This window comes from Synchiropus splendidus, chromosome 11 (assembly GCF_027744825.2).
Source record: "Synchiropus splendidus isolate RoL2022-P1 chromosome 11, RoL_Sspl_1.0, whole genome shotgun sequence".
Taxonomy (NCBI): domain Eukaryota; kingdom Metazoa; phylum Chordata; class Actinopteri; order Syngnathiformes; family Callionymidae; genus Synchiropus; species Synchiropus splendidus.
In genome coordinates this window covers 13,463,894-13,488,420 of record NC_071344.1, presented here as the reverse complement: position 1 = coordinate 13,488,420, position 24,527 = coordinate 13,463,894, and the positions used below count along the sequence as shown (strand labels likewise).

The 24,527-nt window shown below is 45.0% G+C and overlaps 3 protein-coding genes across 8 annotated transcripts; 2 read left to right on the top strand and 1 right to left on the bottom strand.

The window, feature by feature from the left end:
* The first annotated feature begins 2,064 nt into the window (after window positions 1-2,064).
* On the top strand, window positions 2,065-13,662 carry tnip1 (TNFAIP3 interacting protein 1). Of its 5 annotated transcripts, none has more exons than XM_053878994.1 (18): window positions 2,065-2,217; window positions 4,823-5,005; window positions 5,669-5,812; window positions 5,883-5,968; window positions 6,082-6,141; window positions 6,628-6,831; window positions 7,493-7,587; window positions 7,834-7,996; window positions 8,165-8,257; window positions 8,343-8,408; window positions 9,536-9,667; window positions 10,129-10,257; window positions 10,335-10,469; window positions 10,614-10,739; window positions 11,047-11,130; window positions 11,440-11,640; window positions 11,865-11,949; window positions 12,042-13,662. In XM_053878994.1, exons 2-18 carry the CDS (start codon window positions 4,852-4,854, stop codon window positions 12,131-12,133), a joined length of 2,049 nt encoding a protein of 682 aa, XP_053734969.1. In that variant the 5' UTR covers window positions 2,065-2,217; window positions 4,823-4,851; the 3' UTR covers window positions 12,134-13,662. The 5 variants fall into 5 exon arrangements, with proteins under 5 accessions (XP_053734969.1, XP_053734970.1, XP_053734967.1 ...); XM_053878995.1 differs by lacking the exon at window positions 2,065-2,217 and adding an exon at window positions 3,902-4,041 and having other exon boundaries at window positions 11,530-11,640; XM_053878992.1 differs by lacking the exon at window positions 2,065-2,217 and adding an exon at window positions 3,902-4,041.
* Window positions 13,663-13,700: 38 nt separating this feature from the next.
* Window positions 13,701-16,718, bottom strand: gpx3 (glutathione peroxidase 3). Its single transcript, XM_053879000.1, has 5 exons — window positions 16,550-16,718; window positions 15,272-15,422; window positions 15,091-15,208; window positions 14,821-14,920; window positions 13,701-14,135 (listed from the first exon to the last, which is right to left on the bottom strand). The coding sequence occupies exons 1-5, from the start codon at window positions 16,685-16,687 to the stop codon at window positions 13,917-13,919; spliced, it is 726 nt and encodes a 241-aa protein (XP_053734975.1). The 5' UTR covers window positions 16,688-16,718; the 3' UTR covers window positions 13,701-13,916.
* Window positions 16,719-17,188: 470 nt separating this feature from the next.
* dctn4 (dynactin 4) lies at window positions 17,189-23,863 on the top strand. Of its 2 annotated transcripts, XM_053878997.1 has the most exons (14): window positions 17,189-17,387; window positions 18,663-18,733; window positions 18,804-18,982; window positions 19,359-19,402; window positions 19,540-19,647; window positions 20,149-20,169; window positions 20,424-20,497; window positions 20,589-20,701; window positions 20,786-20,895; window positions 20,965-21,038; window positions 21,413-21,467; window positions 21,641-21,748; window positions 23,027-23,124; window positions 23,197-23,863. In XM_053878997.1, exons 1-14 carry the CDS (start codon window positions 17,253-17,255, stop codon window positions 23,414-23,416), a joined length of 1,410 nt encoding a protein of 469 aa, XP_053734972.1. In that variant the 5' UTR covers window positions 17,189-17,252; the 3' UTR covers window positions 23,417-23,863. The 2 variants fall into 2 exon arrangements, with proteins under 2 accessions (XP_053734972.1, XP_053734974.1); XM_053878999.1 differs by lacking the exon at window positions 20,149-20,169.
* Window positions 23,864-24,527: the final 664 nt, after the last annotated feature.

The following is a 24,527-nucleotide window of genomic DNA, read 5'->3' as shown; positions in this document are numbered from 1 at the left end:
AGTCAGAGGAAGTTGTGTTGTCATTTCTGGTTTGTCATTTCACATTTTCTGTCAAATGTTCTCTGAAGACAGGAAAGAACAGAGGAGTTATTAACCCCCGTAGTTACCGGTAGGAACTAGAATTTTTAGCTTCAGGAAAGCCCCACTGTGATTCCTTGAACTCATACAAAACTGCATGTTTCTCGAAAGTGTTCTCGCCGAGTTAGCCTGCGCATATCTCTGTAACTGGAAGGCAACAACATTATTTCCCCGTGACGATGACTGCCGCTCTATATTTAACAGCCTTGACAGGACTCCATTCACCGCAACTTTTAGGGGCAAACAGCTGCCTTCTATTTCGACAGCCCGTTTTCTGTTCTCTGCCCACAGCGAGTGTGTGTGTGCGCAGCTGTTGGAGGCCATGTTTGAGTTGAAAGAGAGAAGCAGACGTATGTGCGGAGGAAATCCCCCTCCAGCAGGCGACGATGCAAAGCACCAAACTGTCTCCAGCTCACCCAACCAATAATTTAGCCTTTCAAATGTTTATTACAGGAGATTGACGGGCTGCTGAAGTCATTGTTCACATGAGAATATAATGCTGCGGTGAGTTCGTGGGGTGGAATTTTTGTGGTGTGAATCGAAGCTCCTGAATCGAACTATTGTGGTGATATACATATTTAAAGTAGGCGCAAGCTAATCCGAAGAGATCGCGGGTGATTTTAGATCCAGTGATATACAGCAACAGTCGCACTTGACACTTTTGATAAGTAAATCTGGAGGTGATATGAAGACTCTAGTCCATTCCTTCATCATAACCAATGGTTTGGTATTGCATTTAGATGCTGTTTACCAGCAGCTGTAAGGGAGAAAACTACCACCAGAGGTCAGTGGAGTTGACTTTTTTCTCCATAATCGACCAGCAAGCCTGACATATTGGGGGACAGTAAATTGTTAAGTTAGTAGTAGTTCTATACACCCACTGGTGTGTAGGGTTTAAATGCAGTTGTAGCTGTTGCTGTTTTAAGTGAGTCGACTTACTGTATACTACTGTATACTACTTGTTGCTTACAGGTGTTGTCTCCCCTGTGTCCATATCACTTGCATATGCTTTGAATATTAACCTTTTTATTTATTTTATTTATTTAAAATGAAATCAAATTGGGTATATGTACTACTATATACACTTCTTTATATATCTTCCACTCCAGTCTGGAAAAAAAAGTGGTACTACTAGTCAGTTTACTATACTCTTCCCGTCTACTTCACTTGCAGCCCATGAACACTGTAACTAATTTGAAGCTTTGAATTTGATTTTTTACACTATTTCCCAGCAATTGAGATGATGGGAACTAATTTTTTTTAGATGACATGTCCAAGTAGGTGTGTCTTAACTAAAATAATAAAAATAATTATTATTATTTTACCACCTTAAGTGCACTTTAGTGCAGAGTTAATGAATAGCTCTACTCACGAGTGTTTAGAAATAAATGTCAGTTTCTAATGTCATGTCACTGTCATGTCATCAGCGTGTGGAAAGCTGCTGCAACCGCTATGGGAATGACTGGACTGTGAAGAGGAACAAGAAGTGCGGCAAAAGTGCCCCGTCAACACACAACCGCACCCTTGCTAAATAGAAAAAAAACCTTGGTGTTAGATAAGTGAGGAAAGTTGGTTCATACAGTAGTGCTGCAAATGACTGTGGTTATCTCCGGCTCAGGTTGCTCCCTTCAACTGGGGACACTTGGAATTAAACTATGTCTGGTTAAAAATGGAAACATGCAACGGTGCACTGATGTGTATAAACGGTAGCTTAGCTTGTGTTTGCCAGGTTTATCTGACATTGTGTAAAAGATAAAGAGTGCAAGCGATCAGATATCAGACAAGGCATAAGCACAAGCATGCGGAGTTGTGGTTGCTACTCCTATTTTAGTCGATGACATCACTGAGTTGTACACAAATAATTCAGGGAAGCATCTTTGTGGTGAGGTTTGGATTCGACACAAGTGGGAACATGAATCCATTTTAGCGCATGTTCACACTGATGCAGCGTGAAATTGTGTTGATTTATGTCGCTTGAGCGAAGCTGCACAGTGGGACAGATTAGGCTGTGTTTGGGCTGAGCGAGTGTCAGGCCATTATACTGGGTAACAGGAATTCCCCGTCTCACAGTGAAATCGCTTCCTCCTTATTCACCAGTTTCCTTAAAAAGTGCCTTTCAGAGACGAGCTGAATGTGTGGGTGAGTTGTTGTTTATTGACTTCTAATATGGAAAACTGGGTTTTTCTGTAAACTGTCTGCTGGCTTGTCTTTTGTCAGTGCACTGAGCTCTAACGCTGGAACAGATGACATTCCTTCATCAGATGTCACCATGTTTTTCACCTTTTTTTCACTCTCAAATGTTTATAAATTCATTCTGTCAGCTTGAGGATTTTACTGACGTCGTCTTCATACAAAAACTGTTGCAAAATATATTTACTTTTTTTTTTTAATCAACCAACGTCTGGATAATGCCTGGTGAGAACAGCTGATAAGGAAATAGTCTTGTGTTTAGCGCTCACTATAACGGTCAGAATCCCCCTCCAGGGAAGGAATATACTTGCATTAACTATCACATCTTTTTTTCCAGGTTTGTAACAGTTTATAGGCGAGACAAAACATCCAACACTGACGGGTTTTATTGTATCCTTGGACAGACATGGTTTTCTATGTTCTATCTGGGTTTAGTTTTAACAAAACAGAATGACTCTTTAAAAAGGTTAAATCCATGGTTGACTTCTCTAAAAGGGAATTTGGCAAGAGAGCAGCAGTTATATACTGCAACATCTCAATTGAATTCATGTTGCATTTGGGTTCTGATTCACCACATGGCATCTTCTCCTTTCACCACTTTTGGTTCTGTTTTTATTTTTTTATAGGAGTAATCCTATAGTTTTAGTTTCGTTTTATGTAACATCTGTGTTGAGCTTCATGTATATATTTTTGAAATTGGGTTTCTTGTTTGTGGACCATCTTTTAGGTTACTTAAATGTGTTATTGCTTTTGTTGAAATGATTCACTGTGAGACCTAAGTCTTGTTTTCTTAACCAAAAGATCAGGTAGAGGTTGATAACTACATTAGAAATTGTAGTTTTACTTTAGGCTATGTGTAAACAGTCTGGCCATCAACTTGAACTATCGGTTAAACCGATGAAATTGTGTCCACAAGTTTCGCGTTGTCGCTCGTATTTAGTGCTTCATCACTGAGAGGAAAAAAGAGATGAAATAGCGACATCTTGTGGAAATACAACTGTACTTTTTTTTATTATTATTATTATCCGGCTACATTACTTCATATTAAATAGAATCTTAAAATTACATTTATCAAACGAAGCAACAAAAAACAAACAAACACTTAATTAAAAGCAGAATTAAATCAATGTAAAAAAAGCGACAGATGTACAATAAAACGACTTTAAACTGACTCGAAAAGAACACAGTTTATGTATTTTTGTCTTTGAACAAAGTTAAGTATATCGTTGCTCTTGCTTGTATTTTTCATGGTTGATATTCAGATGTTTCTTATCACTCGAAAACATATCACGCAGTAGCTTTTCCCCCTTCACTAAACCACCACCTTCACGTTATATCTTTAGTACCGATGTTATCCCACAAATGGACCTTTTTGTCAAGCCAACACTACAGTGATCGAACGGAATTACTCGACTATTCCAAACATCAGCGAATGCAAACATAACTTAAATAAATAAATAAAACAATCGTTTCCGTTCGTGAACGTTACACGAGTTTTTCTTTAGAACAAGTACATAGAACAGGACATATTCTGGCCTTGACGAGGAAGAAAGGACACCGCAAAATTAAGATAAAATAAAATAAGAAAAATAACTAGACGGCAGTGTTTTGGGTGATCGCCGTAGATGGCCTCCGATTGGCCCGGCGCGCTGTCAATCACTGCTGTTTACATCAAACGTTGCGAGGTGGAATTTCCCAGGTTACACAGCACAGAGCAGCAGACCACTTCCGCACTAGATGTCTGTGACAGACGAGGCCACTGCCAGCTAAAAGGTACACATACCAACACCTCTCTTTGTTCTCGCCTTGTTCCAATGTCGCCGTTTGCCTATGACATCGATAAAGACGTTAACCGTCGCGAAATAACAGCCGCTTCCTGTCTCGCTCTTGTCATCTGCTGTGAGCTAGCCGACGGCTAACCAGGATGTTGCTAGTTATTTGCATGACAACAAGGAAAACTCGAGTTCTTCAACCGCGCAAGGTAGATTTTAAAGGCTGGTTCATGGTGCATTTCCGTCACCCAATACATTTCGTTTTTACGCTATGAGCTGTTACCAGTTGTTTTGTCATGAAAGGGAAAAAGTGTGGCAGTTATTAGCATTTTTTTGTTTCTTCCTAGCATTATCCCGTGATATTCCCATCGACGTGTGTATATAGTTGTCTCGTTTATTTAATCTGTATCAAGGTACTCTGTAGTGTTTAATCGGCATGTTGTGTTTACGGCTCTCAAATTGCTTTACATTTTAATTCTACATGTTTGCTCATATCTTGTGTCTGTAATGTTACTATGCTGCCGACAAAGTTTCTCCATCAACAGGAGAATAGAAGCAGTCTAATCTCTGTGACATCATCATGGTGTCCTTGCCTTAACTTGTTTTCAGATTTGAATGACAATTTAACTGTTGACTTTCCCCTTGTAAGAGTCAACAGGGGCATCATACTGAAGAGTGTTTTGCATACAAACATCGTGGCCTTCAGCGGTGAATCAATGTCTTCTAGAGATTGATACATACATTGTGTTTTGTTAATCTATGTGTGCATTCTGTGTTTTAAGCTTCTAGGACCATGGGCAAAAAGTGAGCAATGGCTATGGAAGGAAAAGGTCCGTACCGAATATACGATCCAGGCGGTACTGATGTCAAGACAAGAGATGAGATGGCAGGTGGAACCAGTTATCGCCAGCTTCTGGAGGAGAACGGATTGTTGAGGGAGAGGATGAAAGGTCTCAAGAGCCTAGGTAGGTTTGATTTTATCTTGATGTCGGTACATATCATTTTTACAAATACAACAACTTACAATACAAGAAATATGCTTCTAAGGTGTCAGCCAACTATTGCTGCTATCAACGTATATTCCACTATTCTGGACAAAGTTATTTGCATTTTTAATTGTTGGATCCCAATTTAAAAAAAAGTTCTCCTTTGGGAACAAATTGGTCGATGATATGTTTATGTTTAGACACTGACAGTACAAAGATGCATTTAAACATGTTGATAAAGAAATAATTTTATATTTTTAGTTGCTTGAAAATAACATTAACTGTACAGCTGTGCTGGAATCAAGGTCACCTACTTTCTGGTCTTCGTTCCTTTATTAAACTACCGAAAATTACTTCTATTTTAAGCATGAAATATTTGTTTCTGGCTTGGTGGTTGTTGATTGGTAAACACTGTGCACTGCTTTTGTGTGGAAACCCCAAAGGAATGCCAACAAACTTGATCCTCCTCAGATGTGCTTGTCTGTGTGAGGAACCAGTTAGTTATTTCTGACTCACCTCTGAGTCTCATGCAATTTCTTTCTAAACTTTCATCACAGCCTTGACTCACCACAGATTTAGTTTTGCCATCACTGATATAGTAGACTGTTGGGCGTAACAACGCACTCCGCCTGTGACACGCAGGTGATTTGCTGGAGGAGTCTCAGTCGGAGGCGTCAAGGCTTCGGCAGCGGGTGGAAGAGCTCGTGAGAGACAATGAGGCCCTAAAGTCGTCCAGTTTTGCTGCCAGTCTGTGTGCGGCAGGGGCCTGCCAATCTGAGATGCAAAGTAAGTCAATGTTGGTTTCTTCCTAAGGTTTTCGAGTCTTGCGTTGACTGACACTTTGCTGATATTTCAGGTAGACTCTGCTTGCACCCAGCTGCCGAACAGAAGGAGGAGCAAATGAGCTGCTTAGGGAAGACCCTTCAGCCGGAGAAACCCAACGTGAGTGTCTGATCATGGAAAGCACCAGAGTGTCTTTCATTCCTTGTCCCGCCACACTGTTGCTGTCACTTATACTAATATTTTGCCTTTGATATTTTCTTTTACTTTCACAGGAGGCCTTAAATGAGTTGGAGGTTGGAAACTCGCAGGGGAAGACATCAGATGCTTTGACGGTATGTACAAGGTTCTTATGCAATTGTTGGGGGGAATTTGCATCACCCTAAAGGCCTTGATTTTATTTTTTGTAATCCCACATTCAGTTTATTTTAAGTATCGTTGGCCTGGCCCTTGTTAGGAAACAAATTGTTGGAGTTGTGACTCATCAGCATTCTTCATGTTGGTGTCCTCTTCCTGACTCATCCTCGGGAAAGTCCAGTATTTATAACAATCGTTAATAACTGTATTAGCTCAAAGCCTCAGGAAAAGAAAAATGTTACATAATATGTATGCTTCTAAAAAAGTTAAGGTAAAAGCAGGTCACGAGTCTAAGTTATTTTGGGACTTATGTAAATTCCAACTCACTAAACTGGTTATACATTATGTGTGTATGCGACTCCCTGGCTTTTGTATCTTTAATATCCCTTCTGCGCTTGTTCTGGTCTCTAAACTAGCTGCGTGTTTCGAATGTTGTCTAACAGCTTTTGTTTTTTGTATTTCAGGCCCGGTCTGTAGTAATTCCCCTCTTGCCTCAGGAGAACAACGAGCTCGCCAGCCAGTTAAAGAAATTGGAAAGCTCCTTCAGCATATTTGCTGAAGAGTCCAATCCAAACCAGCTGTTGGCGCATCTGGGTCGAATGGCCGTGGAGTTTCACCATCTTTCCTCAAAGGTGCAGAAGAATGAACAGCGGACCTCCCTTCTACAGGTAAGCGACCTGAACATCTCGCTAGCATTAGCCTGATTCATAATGCTGCATGATTGTCAGACCTGTGTTTGGGACGTTTGCTGAGTGGCCGCTGCGAAGAAATGCCACGCATCTTTTCCACTCCATGTAGCCGTTAGTTTATAGTCCTTAGACCATGTATCCGTTGTCGGCATGATAAAAATTGTCTATTCTAAATTAATTATTGGCTGTCATTGAGTCTAATCTGTTTGGGTATCCATCTTTTTTCTTTATAAACTTCTTTCTGAATAATAATATGAAACTGGTTCTCGACCACTGCCCATTGATTTTTTTAGTCTATTATTATCATCATTATTATTCTTCATAGTAGTATTGTCTTACTATATTAATATTATTTGTTAATAATAATTAATAATGTTTTATTTATAATCCATCTGTTAAATTGTGCAGTATATGGCTGCTTTATGTACATCTTTTATGTTCACTGTTTTGCCTATTGTGTTTGCTTTGTGAGAAGTTGAATGTGCCCATTGTGGGAAGATTAAGACTAATCTACTATTATCTAATCTGAATAAAATGATACTGTCACTCACATAATTAGCCACTGAATGAGTTATTTTGGTTCCACATAATGAAATATTGACTCAGAAGACTGACTAGCTTTGTTTAACATTGTTGCCAGACTCTCTGTGAGCAGCTCAGACAGGAGAACAATGAGCTGCGAAAGAAAATGGAAGAGGATCATCACATAAGGAATCGTGACTTGGAACAGCTGAGGTACTTTTCACTCGCCATTCCACTGCTCTTTGGCTCAGTGTTTAGTGCTCGTGCACTTTGCTTTTCCTTATCAAATCCTGACGGCTTTAGTAAATGGTCCTCCTGCTTTCACTTTTGATTCTGGATAAATCTTTTGCTTTCTGTGTGAGTCAGGACTCCTGAGAATATTACGCCCCATTGGAGGCACTTCAGGTTCAGTTACGATGGCTAATGTTTTTATGTGTTGTGTTGTGCTTCATGGCGCAGACAAGAGAATCAGAAACTAAAAGAGCTGGTCACAGGAGGCGCAGCAACAGTCACAGCATCAGCTGCAGCGTCAGACTCTGAAACTACAGACACCAAAGAAGAGCCAGTTAAGGAGGAATCCGCTGCTGTACGACCCAAGATGGACGTCACCACCCCACAGAAGGTAATTCATATATAATTTATGTATCATATTGTAATCATATTGTGCATTGTTTTTAATAAAACTTAATAAAAGAACTTTTTTGTCAATAAATATCCTAATGTATTGCTTCTGTCTGCTGGGTTGTCTCTTGATCATCAGTTACTGGATAAGTATTTGTTCTTCTTCCAGAGTGGGAAAGCTTCAGAGAAAACACCAACCAAACATTGTGATCCAGAGGTTTATGAGAAGAAAATCAAACTTTTAGAGAAGCAGAGAAAAGATGTGAGCCACTTCTCTTTTGTATTGTGTACCAGATTTACCCCTCATGGTTTTTGGAATTGGCTTCATGTCCTTTCTTTGGGTTAAGGTGCTGGAGGTGAACAAGCAGTGGGACATTCAGTGGAATTCAATGAAGACCCAGTTTGAACAGAAGGTAACGTGACAATTGCGTCATGGAGATGGGAAACTCAAAAGTCATGACTTCTGTAGCTGTTGTCTTTCACTACTACTCACACAACTACCCTTCTGACGTACTTGTGTCTGACGTCTGAATTTGACGTCTGGTCCTTTCACACACCATACCCTCAAGTGTGAAAGGTTATGGTTAGTTGTTTTTTCCTATTTGCAATAGCAGCATTACATCTTATTTTTCACAGTACATGTTAATGTCATGTTCCTTTGTCTACTGATCTAGGCCAGGTTTCAGGTAAATCTTTTTTTTCTAGCCACAAGACATTGCTGCTATTGTTTTCTAGAGACCAAATGTGCGTTACAATTTCAGAAGGCGTCACATCCTTATGGTTTGTCCTCTGCACTAGACCATCAGTCAACAAAGGTCACCTGACTAGGAGTGTGGTTTTGACCAGTTGAGACGCTTGTTCTTAAAAACAGGAAGCTGTCTGACGTTAGTCCGTTGCGGGTGAGAAGACGTGTCAGTGAGTTATGTAATGTTCTGTTCTACACTGGTATAAACACATTCGTAGTTAAACTGCACATCAGTTGGCCTTAATGTTACACTCAATAGCATCAATTCAACACAACACTGTGCTCTCAGTAGCTGCACACTCCTTTGGTGCTATTCTTGGGTTTAGTCCTCTGACCCTGAAGCTCTAAAACCACCAGTTTCCATGCATGGATGCATCTCCTCCAGTGTCTTATTTCTGCACAGATGCTTATGTTGCCAAAAGTACAAAGCTGCAACAGTTGCTTTCTGCATACCACAAAGACAGTGAGAATTCCCCTCACCTATCGAGTACCCGCTATCTTCCTGCTGCGGTGTTATCATGGTGCATTATACAATGGCATACTCTCACGCCTCCGCCTGGCTACACCTGCTGTCGTGAAATGACCTACATTCACACCTCACTGACGGGGATATGGTTCAGTTTTGGGTTAAACCACAGAACCCTTAGATAGAAGCGTTTGCGTCACTGCATTACATAACCGAATATCATTTGTTCCTGAGGATGTTTTGTCCATGATGTTTTTAAAAGCAAAGCTCATCTCATCTGTTAAACAAGTTCCTGAGTGTAAGCTTATTTGATTCTCTTCCTCCCGCAGATCACAGACCTCAGACAACGGCTCGCTGAGTCCCAAAAGACTGTGCTCGAACTAGAAGCAGAGCGAGAGCAGAGGCAGCGGGACTATGATAAGAAACTTCTGCTGGCCAAGTCCAAAATTGAAAATGTACAGGTGAGAGTACTAATGCCCAATTGTGGCTCAGAAACAAAGGCATGGTTGACAGAAAGACTCTCCAGGGTGGCACTTCAACAAAGACTAAACTGGGGTTAAAGCAAATCTGGTTTTCATCCATGTGAGCCAGCAGTAACATCTGCTGGAATTTCCCGTCAGGTGATGCCACAGCAAGTTAGACACCTCCTCCTTAACCAATCTTCATTGTCCTCTCTGGTCAAACCTGTCCTCTTCACCTCCTTGTTTGTTGAACCAATTTCTACCAGTTAAAATGAGCTAATAACAAACCATCCCTTGCTCGTCTCCATAAAACGGTTCTAGGAGCTCATTCCCTTCTCACTTCTTCAGTCTTCAACTAACCAGAACAGATTTGCTTATATTCAAGCTAAACGGCTCAAAGTCTTGTCTGGCTGCTCAGCTTCACGGCAGACTTGTAAACCATGTTTTAATGTGTGTTCCAGGGGGAGAAGGAATGCTTAAACTCTGAGACCACAGAGCTGAAACAGAAAATTCGCTACCTGCAGGACCAGCTGCTGCCACTCAGCAAACAAAGAGAGTACCAGGAGAAGGAAATCCAACGCCTCAACAGGGTGCGCACGCTCAACAGCACAGCACGTTTCTGTGTTTGCCAGGTGGCATGTGATTATTCATGCTTTTGTGTTGTCAGGCTTTAGAAGAAGCCCTGAACCTGCAGTCCACGTCCTCGTCCCAGCAACCGCCTGGCCAGGCTAACTTCACTGAGGCAGCCCATAATCTGAAGAAACAAGAACTTCTCACGCAAATAGCAGTGTTGAAAGAGCAGGTCAGTTCAGTGCTTGTCCTGTTGGACACAGGGTTGTTTGTATTGTTCTTTCTGCTTTGGTGTGGCATTGCTAAACATTTGGCTGATAAAAAATCCAAGTCACGTGTCTGCCCCTGTTCAGTTGGCTCTCTAACTGTCGTGCAGGTGAAGATCTTTGAGGAAGACTTTAGAAAAGAAAGGAGTGACCGGGAGCGGATGAATGAGGAGAAGGAAGACCTGAGACGACAAGTCGAGAGGCTTCAGGGTCAAATTACTAACTTGACAAATCAGGTTTGAAACCTACCTTGTGTTTTTTATTTATATCTTACTATACTGCGTCCGATTGGTGCTTTAAGTCACAGGAAATCAGTATTAGTCATTGGTGTTATCCAACTGTAGTTATACACTGTTGAAATCATGCAATCTGTTGAATTGCAAAAATCATCATGTATTTGTATTTTATTTCTGTTTTATTTTGGATTGTATTTTTGTATTTGTATTTGTTTTTGTATTTTTGCAGAGTACAATTTAAGCAGCGTTTTGTTCTCCCACAAACAACTCTCTCTAATTTTGCAACCGTGTCTTGTTCTTTTTTCAGCTCCATCAGGCACAAAACGAGTGTCAGAGAGAACGAACGGAGAGATGTAAACTGGAAAGACTTCAGATGCAACACCACAAGCAGGTACTGGCTGCAACTGAAGCTGAACGTTGAAAACATTACCAAAAAAACAAAAAACAAATCTGTCATCGGAGATCAGTTAGTTTTTAGTTAAAAATGGAACCTTCATAGAAAAGGACCGCTGAGATGGTCATTCACCATGACCATGCGGGGGCGCCCTTGTGGCGCCAGGTTGTCACCTCAAAGACTGACAGAGCCACACTCCAGTTTGTTCGGATAAGAGTGAAGCCAAGACATCAGAGTCGCGGCAGATACTGAACTAGCATACATGCTGTGATTGGGGATCACGTGTGTACTTGTGATCCGTCATAGGGGCAGCAGCAGGAAAGGCGTACCTCAGACCCCACATCAGGCTCAGTGAACGGCCCGCTGAGTCCTCCCTACTGTGGTCCCTTTGTGCAGGTGGGACAGCAGGGCCTTGAGGGCTGGCCCGTACACTTCCCTCCCCGGATGCCCAATGCAGCGGCCGCAGCGGCACCGCCCCCTGTACGAGACTTCCAGCCTATTAACCCGGTAAGGGTCCTCTAAGGCCCCTCTGTCTCTGTCTCTGGAGTGGCATTCAAAATGAGGCTCTTTTCTCCTACTTCTTCACCCTTTTTTCTGCTGGCGGAAAACAAATCAGAAAACGGGTCTTGATCGATCCACCCAGACTTTCAGCTCCGAACTTCTCCTTAAGACTAGCTAGATTGAAGGGGCCGTGTCGGGGCTGGATGCTAACCCTCCCTTCACCCCCGCAGGGTTTCCCTTGGCAGTCATCATTCCCACAACCCAGAGGGGCCAGAGCTGTTGGAGAGAGTTCCCGGCCGCCACCTGAGAATGCAGGTAGGTGGATGCTTGCTGATCAGTTGTGGGAACGTCCCAAGTCTGAGGTTGTGGTGTCGAAGCAAAACGTGTCTTCATTTCTGTTTGGTTAGACCAATCATCATCGGCGGCGGCTGCAGCGGCAGCCACGTCAGCGGGATTCGGCAAAAGGGAGCGACAGAATATTGACCCCGGAAAGCACTAAAGCATCACACGCCTCATGGAAACTAGGTAGTAGCATGAAATTGGTTTGTTTTGATTTGAAAAGGTGTGATTTTACCTATAATTTTCCTACTGAACTGTAGATATGATTGTAATGTTGTTTATACTTGCGTTTTATAAGGCTTTGTGAAACACTTCGCTATTTGCTAAATATATATAAATATATATACACACACACACACAAATATTACTTTGATTTTTCTTTACCATAAAATGAAGTCATTTTTTTTCGATGGGTTGGAATTCTTCATTTTCCTTTCTTCAAATGAAATTCTGATGCTCCACGGCTGCAAGCCCTCTGCCAGGGTTGCAGGACGCCCCACCCCCCAATCGAAAGCTCGTCCGCTCATTCCAGCAGCGAATGGCTGGGTGAGTCCCGCCGCAGCGTCGGACTCCTCCGTGCCATTGCTGCTCGAGAAATGTCCCTTATGTGTAATCGTTGAAAAGTGGTTGTCGAAATACGAAATTTTGAGAATTGAATCTTGATGGTATCACGCCACAAACATACTGGTGATTATTTATTTATATCCTGCTGTTTTTGATAGTTGCATTGACTCAGTGTAATTCATTCAGTGATGCTGTTCTATGTTGTTAGTGTATCCCAATATATCGTAGCTCTGACATTGTACGTTTGTGTCCGACACCATGCACACAGCATTTGCAATCTTTCTTTCTTCTCTCTCGCTCCACCACGATGGACCTAATCTCATTAAACACTGCACTTTGACTTGATTTCCGTTTGATTTGACCACTCAGTCGTAGTTGTCCTGTCGCTGCACTCCTTCTCACAGATGGGCTGCCAACGTGTCGCTGGCTACATTCACACGCACGTACTCGTTTCAAGAATCGGATTGTAGTCTTTAAAGTGGGTTTAAAGTTAAAGGCACCAAATGAACATTGCCTCAACCTGTTTGCTGGCAGGACCTTATTTTATGGCCATGTTCTTCCACCACAGCTGTGTGGTTTTGCTTTGTAAGCTGTAGTTTTTCAGAAACTACTACATCAAAGTATTAAACTTAAGAACCTTGAGTTATGTCCTAGACAACATGTACATTGAAGTAATCCTCATAATTGGAGGGTTTTTTTTAAACTGACTGGTGTCGTGTGAATGTAGCCAAAGCTGTTTAACGCCAGCTCTCTGCTGCACTTGATATCAAACTTCCATGTTTCCCCGAAGCTGCATGGAGAGGTGGAACGACAGGAACAACCAATCATTAATGACCAAATAAACTGTAGTTAAAACCACTCCAGCGAAAGGTGCGAGGGAAGTACCAGACCACACACACACACACACACACACACACACACGTGTAGTATCTGTCACTAGCAGAACAATTGCTTCCTGAAATGCAACATTGGTGGGACTGCACTTAGTACATTGTGTTCGACTGGCAGTTGTGTTTGGTTCATGAGCAGCCATTTCTTCTGTTCAGCTGTAGGCAAGAAGCACATGTGAGACTTTTTGTATTTGACTGGCTTAATAAATCTCTTCTAAATGTTTCACAATCTTAATCTGGACTCTTTGAATGAATGAACCAGTGAGTCGGGTGGACGCTTGCAGTGATTTATTTGAAGTTAATGGTTTCAGGGGTGAGAGCTCTGGCTGCAGAAGACGACATGCCGTGAGGTTACCGAGCGGCTCGAATGCACTGAAGAGCCGACCAGAACCTCACGCTCCAAAGAGGCACCACAGGTTGCCTGTTTTCAAGCCTCCTCTTCATGAAGCATGTCGCCTTCGTGGACCTGAACCGCACGTCACGTGCTCGCTAATCCATCTCGCCCTTGATGGAGCTAACCAGCAAGTGTTTGCGGATGTCAGCTCTGACTTTGGAAATGTTGACGGTGGGGTGCCACCTCATCAGGGGCTTCCCCTCGGGCCCCACCAGGAATTTTTCAAAGTTCCACTTGACGTCGTTGAGCTTCATCGGAGCCCAGAACAATCTGTTGGGATTGCCGAAGGAGTCTCCGACTGGTGGGCACGAGTTCTGAGGAGAGAACGGACCAACTCTGGTAAACGACAATTATTCACTTTGTCAGCACTTTTGTTATGCAAAAATGAATAATTCAAAAAAAGGACATCTACATTTGTGTTTCTCAGCCTCAAACATTTACCTTTGCATCTGTCTTCTCCACCACGCATTATTCCTGTCCTCTAAGTCACATGACCCCAGATTGATCTTCCACTCTACCAAATGCATCAAAGGGTTTTGTCCATTTTCTTTCCCCACTGGGTCATGGGACAGCAGTCTAAAGCTAAGAACTCCCGCACCTTTAGACCTCTCTCGGTTCTTCTGTGGGTAAGCAAAGGCGCCACATGGCTTCAGGAACTCTTTCCAGTGTATCCTGGATCTGCCCCTTGGCCCAACTGGGAGCGCCAGGAACACCTCACCACTTAAGGGCACCTCCCTTAAGTGACTCAGCCCTGTGTTCTTTGAGAGAGAACCTCCACTATACGTCACCACTTGGGAAGAATCGCCTTCCCAGCCGTAACCGAACTCCACCCTCTACTGACCAAGACGACCTCGCAGTGTGCCGTGAGCTCCAGTCACCATTGCAGGTGAAAGCTTCCTTTCCCCGGTTGATCATGAGCTGACCTGGCGCTTCTGGAGGCGCTTTTCCCCAAATCCATCCCACCTGTATGGGGAACAGCCACCCGACCAACATTCCTACCTTCAGGAAGGTGTAAAATTCCTGCTCCTCGTTTCCGTTGACGTCACCCTTCTCAAACAGCTGGAAGTTGGGAACAAAGTTGTTGCCCGGTCTGACATGCCTGGAATCACAGAGAGGTGCCTTTGTTTTTGGAGCCCAGTCGTCATCACAAAAGGCCGTAGGCAGAAGACATGGTTTGATAGTTCAGATGAAAGAAGGATTTGTTCCCCTCCTCACTCAGGCATGATGTCCATTCAGACTCAGGACTGAAGATTCGTGAACAAAACTTACTTGATGCCAGGTAGGATTTCACTGTTTTTCCCAGGTTCCTGTTTCCCAAACTGGTTGCAGGGAAACCCGAGGATAGCGAACCCATACTGGCCGAGCTCCTCCTGAAGTGCATTCAGTTCTGAAATGGGGGCTCAGATTTAGGGAAGAGTGAACAGGCAACAGACGGTTTCGGTTTCCGTACCCGCATACTGCATGGTGAGACCTCAGTATGTGGCAACGTTCACGAAGAGGACGGTCCTTCCTTCATAGTCTTTGAAGCTCACGCTTTGGCTTCCATTCAGAGTCCTGGCCTTGTAGTTGTAGATGCTGTCGTCACTGGATGACACGCAGCGCTGCAGAAACAAGCACAGAGGAAAAGTTAGGAAAAGAAAAGTGCCTGGGTGGAAGAGTGCGCCCTTGTCCTGGGGTCTGATCTGGTAGAGAAACATCTGTGGGCACAGGCTCTGGGAGGCCACCAAAACGATGAGAAAGCAGAAACTTCCCGGTGCTCAAGGTTGAACCTGAGCATCGAAAGAATGGAGGAGAGTCAAGGACGACCCAACCTCAGAGAGATGACGCCCCCTAGAGGAGACAGGCGGACGGGAGGATGTGGGTGTCTGGACTGGATTAGCTCACTCTTATTTCCTTCAGGTGCCCATAAATGGTTAAATAATGACTGGTTTGTTTGGTCTCCCGGCATCATGGGATCTGTGGTTCAACCTTGGCAGTGGGTCACCTGTCGGGGGCAGTGCTTGAAAGCCACTCACTGGCCTGTAAAGGCTAGTTGTTTTTAAAAGGACTTTATAGCATATGAAGCGTCGAAAGCACTTGAACTGTACGAGGACTCACCACTCTCTGACTGAAAATCACTTCTCAAGAGGAAGGAAGGAGATCATGATAAAACGGTGCGTTTTAATGGCGAAATCCCTGTTTCTAAAGTCAGAGTTGCACCTCCAGCTGCCCTCTTTACAGAATAAACACTCTAAGCAAACAGCTAAAAAGGAATCTAAATCTATCAGCAAATATAAAGGTCCAGTGGGTACAAACATCAACACTTTCATCTCAGACCGCAGCTGAAGGCTTCAGCATGAATATGATTTGTTCATTTCAGCTTGAAAAAAGTCGACTGTTTAGTGAGCAGATACACGTTTTCATCCTTGTATAACTGCTGAATCCGTTTCAGGAACAGCTTGACAGAGTCAACAACCGCTTGGGTCAATAAAACGGCAGCATTGCAAAAGTGTGGTTTGTGAAGGTCAAACTGTGGGTGTGTGAGCAAAGCTGCCAGCGTGTCACTGCTGATGAGGAGCAGCTGAAGCAGGTGCGTGGATGGCACCAAACAGAAGACCCAGAAATGGTCACATACAGTCGCCGTTCTCCACCACATCTGGCAGATGTGGGTCTAGTTTTTGAAACACTCCAGCGAGTGGCAAGAAAAGCAAGGTGTGTGAGAGAGAGTGAGAGGGTCTGGGCACAGTACCTCAGTGAATCCAGCTCCACCAGCGTAGGGCTGAAGGAGTCCCAGCAGCAGCAGCAGCAGCAGCGGCGGGCGCCTCCACATGATGCCGTCTGCCTCTGCCTGCTTCCACAATGGCTCTGTCCTCTGCTCTCCTCCCATAAATCCTCACCCTGCTGGAGGAGGTGCAGAGGGGATGGGCATCACAGCTGGGCCTGGCAACGCCCCCCTGTTGACGATTCAACCAAACACGTGAACACAACTCCATCTCCACAATCCATGAGTCAAGTTTCACAAGTGAATATCGGAGGCTGTTTCTGGAGGAGGCGTGGTGGGGTCACTAGAGGCTCACCTTTACTGAGACGTGCTGCTGCCCTCATGAGTCACCGCGAGCTGCTGTTGCCATGGTGTTCAGATGCCTCTCCACAGTGGGTTGGTGGGGCCTGTCAGGCCCAGACCTCCCGTCTGAGCCATGATGAAGCACCTTTTCTATTTTCTGCCAGTGAAAAATATTTTTAAAATCAATAACAAAGTGCTTCTCAATACCTTGACATATTCGTTTTTCACTTCTGAGCCTTTATTTTACTGATCCACTTTCCATGTTTTCTTTCTCCCTGATGTAAGTGATGCCTTTTTCGCTTTAGCCACTAGAGGTCGTTGTTTCCGGACACTCCTTCCAGCGGATCAGCGGTTCTCCACAGTCCCAGTCGCCCCGCTGTTGTCAGAGATGGCGTCTCTTCTCCAGCCAGATAGAGCCGTCTATCTGGTCCGCGGGGAAAAGAAGATTAGAGCTCCCTTGTCTCAGCTGTACTTCTGTCGTTACTGCAGCGAGCTGCGGTCTCTGGAATGCGTTTCTCACGAGGTACGTCAGAGCTATGACATTTTCAGTCGGCACTGTTGTTAGCCGACCGGCTAGCCGCTTTGACAAGTAGGCGGGACCTTCGTGCGCTGTAGCGGAAAGCTATTGGCGGAAGTCCCTCTCCATCGAGCAGCCGCTTTATCTGATTGGCTGTTGTGCCGTGGTCCAACTTCCGTTTGTGTTGGACGTTTCAATAGCTTCCTGGCTAATGCTAGTTATACGTGAATTATCCCCAAAACAAAAACAAATATGAAAAATTAAATGACAAGTACACGCAGTGCTTGTGTTAAGATACGAATGCTTTCTGTAGCCATCAGCACATTAATGGTTTTTCAGTAGTTGACGGACACCACACCCATAAACCTAAAAATCAAGTTATTCATTCCCACAATTTTCAGTTTACGCTTCTTTGAGTGATCCAGACTTTGTTAAATGTTTTACCGAGGTACTCCGGAGATGATTAAGTTGCCAGCACAACGTTGCCTCTTCTCAACCGACTTTGCTTGTGTCCAGCTTGATAATTCTCTCGAGTTAGAACCGTCGTGTCCTCTTTTACAACACCCATGATCATCCTAGGTTGCATTCTGCATCCAACATGTCCTGTGACCCCTCTCCTGGATCTGACCTTCCAACTTGAAAACTCATTCTCATTGTCATTTCTGAACTCGTCCTCCCAATGGTGACCTCATTAACTTCCACACTGTCCCTTCTGTCGCTGGACTCTACACCACAGCATGTGTCTCTGTTCTGTTCAACCTTTTGCGATACTCTTTCCTCCTTGCCTACACTGTCTTCTTTACCTTCCTTGGTCTCTGTTCATTATCGCTGTTGGTCTATGTGTGTGGCCGCTGCATGTGGGAGGGGTTGCAGAGTGAGTGACGTCTCTCCAGAAGTGAAGAGGTGCCCGGTGCGTGTCCAGCTCTGAATGTGCGCTTCTGTGCAGTTTGGCTGTGACAAAGTCATAAACCAAGTCACGCTCTGTCCCAGACTCGCCTCATCCCTGTCCCAGCTCCAGCCCACAACAGGACATCAAACCCTGGAGTGTGCGCTCCAGCCTCGGAGGTGTGGAGAGCGAGCACCTCCCCTGTGACACTCTACCACGGTCCAGTGCGGAGACGGACGCTGCGTTATACACAATAACAAACTGTGTCGTGGGTCAGCTGATCGGTCCGCGCACGTCATGTTTTTTCCGGCTTTTCAGGGCATTCGAGTTCTGGATTTTCATTCAAAATCCGAAGCAATTTTAATATTTCTCTTGAATTCTTTGTCCCAAACCAGGTGGACTCCCATTATTGTCCAAGCTGCTTGGAAAATATGCCTCTGACTGAGGCCAAGCTTAAGAAGAACAGGTAATATTAGAATGAATGTGAGCTTTTTAAAGATCGTAATCTCACCCATCCTTGTCGGATTCTGCTCCAGGTGTGCCAATTGTTTCGACTGCCCTTGTTGCATGCACACGCTGTCTACTCGGGCGACGAACATTCCGTCTCCACTGCCCGATGACCCCACCAAGATGGCAATGAAGAAGGCTTATTATCTGGCGTGTGGCTTCTGCCGCTGGACCTCCAGGGATGTGGGGATGGCTGACAAATCTGTTGGTGGGTGCAGTCATTTTGATGTAGCAACTCGTGCTTTCTGTTTTCAACAAAGTTTTCTTACTGACAGAAACGACTGCCTCAGCAGTTTCATGATAATGATGCTGTCAATACAAATTTCAAGTCTTGCTAAAAAAATCTGCTCGTACTAACAGAGTGGCCAAAACACACTGTAGCTCTATGATATTAAAATCGAGCGTAGGCTGTGGTGTTGCTCATGTTTTCTGGGGACCTACAGTATTGGCTCTGTTTTCCCGCACAAGTTACATGACTACTGTAAAGCTGCTGTTTCTTAACTCCTCCCCATGGGAGCCAGAAATGAAGAAAAACGTCTTTGTCTGTGTAATTATCATATTTCCCTGCATTTTATTCTCTGCAGCCAGTGGTGGTTGGCAGGAGCCAGAAAATCCTCATGCTCAGCGGGTAAGTTTCCCCCGCAGCCATTTAAATTCCTGAGAAGATCACATGTTCCCCCCATGACCTCTTTGTGAATAAAATGTGTGTTTATGAAAAATCCAAGGATGAATGGATGAATTTTTCTAATTTGATTTGACCGACAGATCAACAAGCTGATGGAGTATTACCAGCAGCTGGCTCACAGAGAGAAGCAGGAGCGGGACAGGAAGAAGCTGGCCAGGAGACGACAGTGCATGCCGCTCGCCTTTTCGGTATCAGCTTCCTTCTGTCCCCTTTTTCTCAAAATGCCGTGGTGTCACAGTTTTCTGTTGTGATTGAGAAATGCTGTATGGAAAACCTTGGCTTCGATGACCTTGTCAGTTTGATTTGGTTTGGCCGGCCATCGTCTGCATTGAATGCGTGAAATTGTCCACACAAAGATGAAACCGCCCAGAAACAGAGGCTGTTGTTGCCAATCCATTTCAGGCGTCATAGCAACATATAAGCAAGCTTCTGCTATTGAACATAATTGGATTTTGTTGTGAACACCTACGACAGCCCATTCCGTCTCTGACAGAGTCGCCATTAGTATATGATGTCAGGTTCTTGTGCCTGCTAAATCCTGAATATCTACTCAACTCATGTTTCGCTGCTGTTTTCCATTTGTGATGCGTTTCTGTTGCATGTCAATGACCGGGAATGTTTGCTGCTTAGTGGCTTCGTTTTCACCTGCTCTGATTCTCTCTTGCTTCCTTTGCTAATGCACTCCCCAGCAACACACAATTCATGTGGTGGTGAGTTTTTTTGATTTCCTAACTTGGGTAGAGTCGCCCCATCTTCTAGATTTAGCCTCCATTTCTGTCTGGCTCGTTGACCACATGACCTCTCCGATCACATGAATGTCGGGCGTCACAAGTGTGTGAAACAGCCAGAGCCTTCATGTGGACTTAGCATCACCTTTTCGCTTGAGCTCATCAGTAGTGACGTAGTTGATGCAGCTTGAAGAGCAGTGAAGTCACCAGTGATCCCAACCGTTTCTTTCACGCAGGAGAAATACGGTCTGGGCACCAGACTGCAGAGGCAGAGGTCTGGAGCGCCCATCTCAAGTCTGGCTGGTCTTTCGTGAGTGCTCTCTAAATCTGTCACGCAATTCTCTGATTAGACTCTGCTTTTAGTTCTTTTTTAACATTTTGGCTGACGCCCTGGCCTCTAGTCTGAAGGAGGGGGAGGACCAGAAGGAAATCTCCATCGAGCCGGCGCAGGCCCTGGATGAGGTGGAGCCCCTGCCGGAGGACTGTTACACCAGGCCCATCAATTTACCTGAAGGTGAAGCCAGCCAAGCACTGTGCTGTTTCTTCTTCACTCATACTTGTGCTGAGCCTTGTGTGTGTGTGTGTTTGACTGGACCAGTGACCACGCTGCGACAGCGCCTCCTGCAGCCAGACTTCCAGCCTGCGTGCGCCTCGCAGCTTCACCCCAGACACAAGTATCTGCTGAAGAAGCGCTCGCTGCGCTGCAGGGTCCGTATGTGTCACAGCTCACCACTGTTTGGCTATTGAGTAGCCTAAACCCTTTTGTGTTGTCAACAGAAGTGTGAGCACAACCTGAGCAAACCGGAATTTAACCCGACTTCAATCAAGTTTAAGATTCAACTGGTGGCTGTGTGAGTCTCATTGTTCCCATCTGTTTACATCTGTTCTCCCTGAATCAGAATGAGAATGATCCTCATGCATTTTGAAGCCTTTCTACGGCGCAGACAGCACCACTGCACCTGCGGCTCAGAGAGCGCTGCGGTTCATGGATGGACAACATCTGTTTTCCTCCCTCAGTTTAGTGGGCGGGGCTAATATGCTGCTGCGCTCTATAGTCAGGAAGTTACGCTTAATGCGTTTCTGACCTCAGCTACTGCTCACGTGGTGCTGCACACAGGAAATCATATGGTACTAAATATTTAAAACGGCAGCAGGAATCGTTTGGAAAAACCAAGAGAAAGATTTGTCTGTGTCAGATTTCAATGTAGTTTTCTTTTTCTTGCAGGAGTTATATTCCTGAAGTGCGAATCATGTCGATCCCAAACCTCAGATTCAACAAGGTACGTGGTGCCTCACTGCCGTATGTGACCGTTTCTTCCAGACACAGCTTGGGTTTGTCCCTCTGACACTGCCGTCAGCTGGTCTGGCCTTGAAGCATGAAGCCCAGTGTCTCATGAACTGCTGCGATTGTGATCCTGAGGAGATAATCACGTCCTGTGTTTGGTCTCTGAAGGAGAGCCAAGTGCTGCTAACCCTGACCAACCCGGTGGAGAACGTTACCCATGTGACTCTGGCAGCATGTGAGGAGAACGACCCGGACGACATGAACAGCACAGCCAAGGTGAGGACGGCGATGAGCTGACTGTGAGGTGAACCTGTGTCCCGGTCAGAGCCTGGTCACATGCCTGATGAGTGGCAGTCAAATGTGACTTTCACAGGGGAAACTGCCGTGTTCTGCCTGACTCCACTTCAACATTCAGACTTTATATCGCAATTCTTTTCTTTCTTCAGCCATGTTTTAACTTTGCTTTTATCATCAGATTATCCAGTAGAATAGTGCAGTCCAGAATTTAAACCCTTTATAGCCGGAAACTGACTGTTACTGAACCCCACTGAACACATGAAGCCTTTCTTCCTTTCTTCTCATCCTGTCTACTTTGGTGCGTCTACCATTGATCACTGGTGAATATAGCAAGGTCATGCGTTAGAGAACAACTGTTTTGTGTCTCTCTCATTGGAGGTAAAGATGTTGTCACCCCACATTTCAGCCAGCCATCTTCTCTTCCCTGAACAAGCCAATAAACGACAGTCCAATGCTGTGCTTTCTCCATTCCACTCGATCTAAACACAAAGAAAATCCCCCTCTTACATTCCACCACCAGTTTTTTTGGTACAAAACAAGTTGTGTATAATATATTGTCCATTTTTGTGTTTGACATGAAAGTACTTATCCTGAACTTGGCTCCATGGCTAAACGCAACAGAGTTGTGTTTGTCTCAAACATGTATAAAAGTAGATTATTACAGTTCAAACAGTCAATGTATCAATGAATATGATGACAATTCAAGTTTATACACACACCAAATATGCAGCGTGGTTTAGGTTGCAGTGTTTATTCTGGAGAAGCTGCTGGAGGACTGTTGTTTGGACCGTGGTGTGAGATGGACTTATAGACATGTCACACTTTAGCGTGACTTTCTAGCTCCCTGTAACTGTGATGCTGAGTTTTCACCTTGTTCTCCACTGGACGGCTCCTTCACTCCAACGGCGATATTTACTCCTCATCTCTGCGCAGCGCTCGCGCCTCATCCGTCTGCTCTTCACAGTCGGTCTGAGGCTCGGGCTGTTTGTCTTGGCCTTTTCAGCGATGAAGTCACCGGCCAGACTGAGAATGGAGACTCCCACTCGAGCACGGTCCAATTCTATTTTCATTACGGTGAAACACAGTGCTGCAATTCGTCTTCTCTGCCCGGTTTAAGACTCCGACAGGTTGCCTCTGTTCCCTCCTGCACCTCACAATAATTGCTCTCCAACATGAATATCGGCTTTACACGACACTGAACTGTGAACCCTATTATATATGAAGACTGAAGACATCTGTGTTTGTACTGTGGTGCAGGTCATGGTTCCCGGCAAAGAGCTGACGCTGGCTGGCAAGGACGCCGCCGCCGAGTACGATGAGCTGGCTGAACCCCAGGACTTCCAGGACGACCCGGAGTGAGTACCCCAGCGCCCTCGCTTGATGCCAGGATGCCGCGGTTTCACCGGCTCTGTCCTCCTCCTCCTCAGTGTCGTGGCCTTCAGAAAATCCAACAAGATCGGCTTCTTCATCAAAGTCCTGCCCCAGAAAGAGGACGACACCGACGTCACCGTCTCCTTCAAGATCCGACACGACTTCCGCAACCTGGCGGCTCCCATCAGGCCCAGCGAGGAGGGCGCCGACGCGGCTGCCGAGGCCATCTGGCTCACTCACCACGTGGAGCTGAGTCTGGGGCCGCTGGTTCCCTAAGTGATGCTCACGCCTCCTGCAATAATGGCTCTTCTGTTTCCTCTGAGTCTGGAAGAAACGGTATCTTACAGTAGGTCTTTGAATAACGAGCATCGAGTTCAACATTTATCAGTACTGTAAACATGATGGCGTCATCCCAGTTACTTTCACCGCTTGTACATAAAACACCCTCATCCGATGGAAGCAGAACAAACTAGTGTGCAGCGGCTGCACTGTAACCGTAACCCTGCTGTGGCACCTGCATGCTACCATGCTACTATACTGCAGTTCTGTCTCCTCCTGTAGGATCTATAGCGACGGTGTCCGACGTCCCGACAAACACTATGATTTCCTGACACTCAGCCTCTGTCTCGTGAGCTGCAGTCTGAAGGTGTGTCACGTCACAGTGGCTGAACGTCTGCACTGGCTATTAAAGCTGAGACACTGAAACCAACGTGTTGCTGTTTTTATGCCCTTCAACTTCATGGTAGATGACAGTGTTGGATTGAGAGAGTGCTTTCTTCTCTCCTGACTCCAGCCGCTCCTTCATGGAGGCCACAGCATGAGCTCCGATAGGAACTGGAATCCAAGCGTCACCTTCCTGTATTTCTCACGAGGTTTGCCAGGGACCTTCTACTGCTGACCGGTAAACTCCCTCACTCGTGAACAAGACCTTGCGTAACTTGAGCACCTCCACTTGTCTTAAACCTGAACGTTTTCTGATGTACACAATCCGATTTAGCCCCATTAGTTTCATGCTCAAAGGCTTGTTTTTGATCAGCACAGCGAGACGCCATAAAAGGGCTGGAAAAGTCGCCGCCGACCTTTTTATTTCAATCATCTTTGTTTCCCTTTTGTCTCCCCTCGCTTCCTCTCAGCCAAACCTTGAACGCAAAGGCCAAATGAAAAGGCCACGTTCCTTTGGAAAATTAGCTGCTGACCTTTAACTGTGAAGCCGCTCCTCTGCGGAGTCGGTCACCCAAACACAAAACTATTTATTGGGAGAAAATTAAACACTGCGGTTCGGGCGGTGACGTCCCGTTTTTTTGGTTTTTAAACCGGCGCCAACTGCAGTACTTCATATAACCACACGGTGACGCCAAACGTCATGTTTGACCAGTTCATCTTCTGA

Coding starts and splice junctions, on each gene's coding strand:
- tnip1 (XM_053878994.1), top strand. CDS start 4,852: ATGGCTATGGAAGGAAAAGGTCCGTACCGAATATACGATCCAGGCGGT. Junction 7,997..8,164: donor ACGTCACCACCCCACAGAAG/GTAATTCATATA, acceptor TTCTTCTTCCAG/AGTGGGAAAGCTTCAGAGAA. Junction 11,641..11,864: donor ACTTCCAGCCTATTAACCCG/GTAAGGGTCCTC, acceptor TCACCCCCGCAG/GGTTTCCCTTGGCAGTCATC.
- dctn4 (XM_053878997.1), top strand. CDS start 17,253: ATGGCGTCTCTTCTCCAGCCAGATAGAGCCGTCTATCTGGTCCGCGGG. Junction 20,896..20,964: donor AGCGCTCGCTGCGCTGCAGG/GTCCGTATGTGT, acceptor TGTTGTCAACAG/AAGTGTGAGCACAACCTGAG. Junction 21,749..23,026: donor ACATGAACAGCACAGCCAAG/GTGAGGACGGCG, acceptor ACTGTGGTGCAG/GTCATGGTTCCCGGCAAAGA.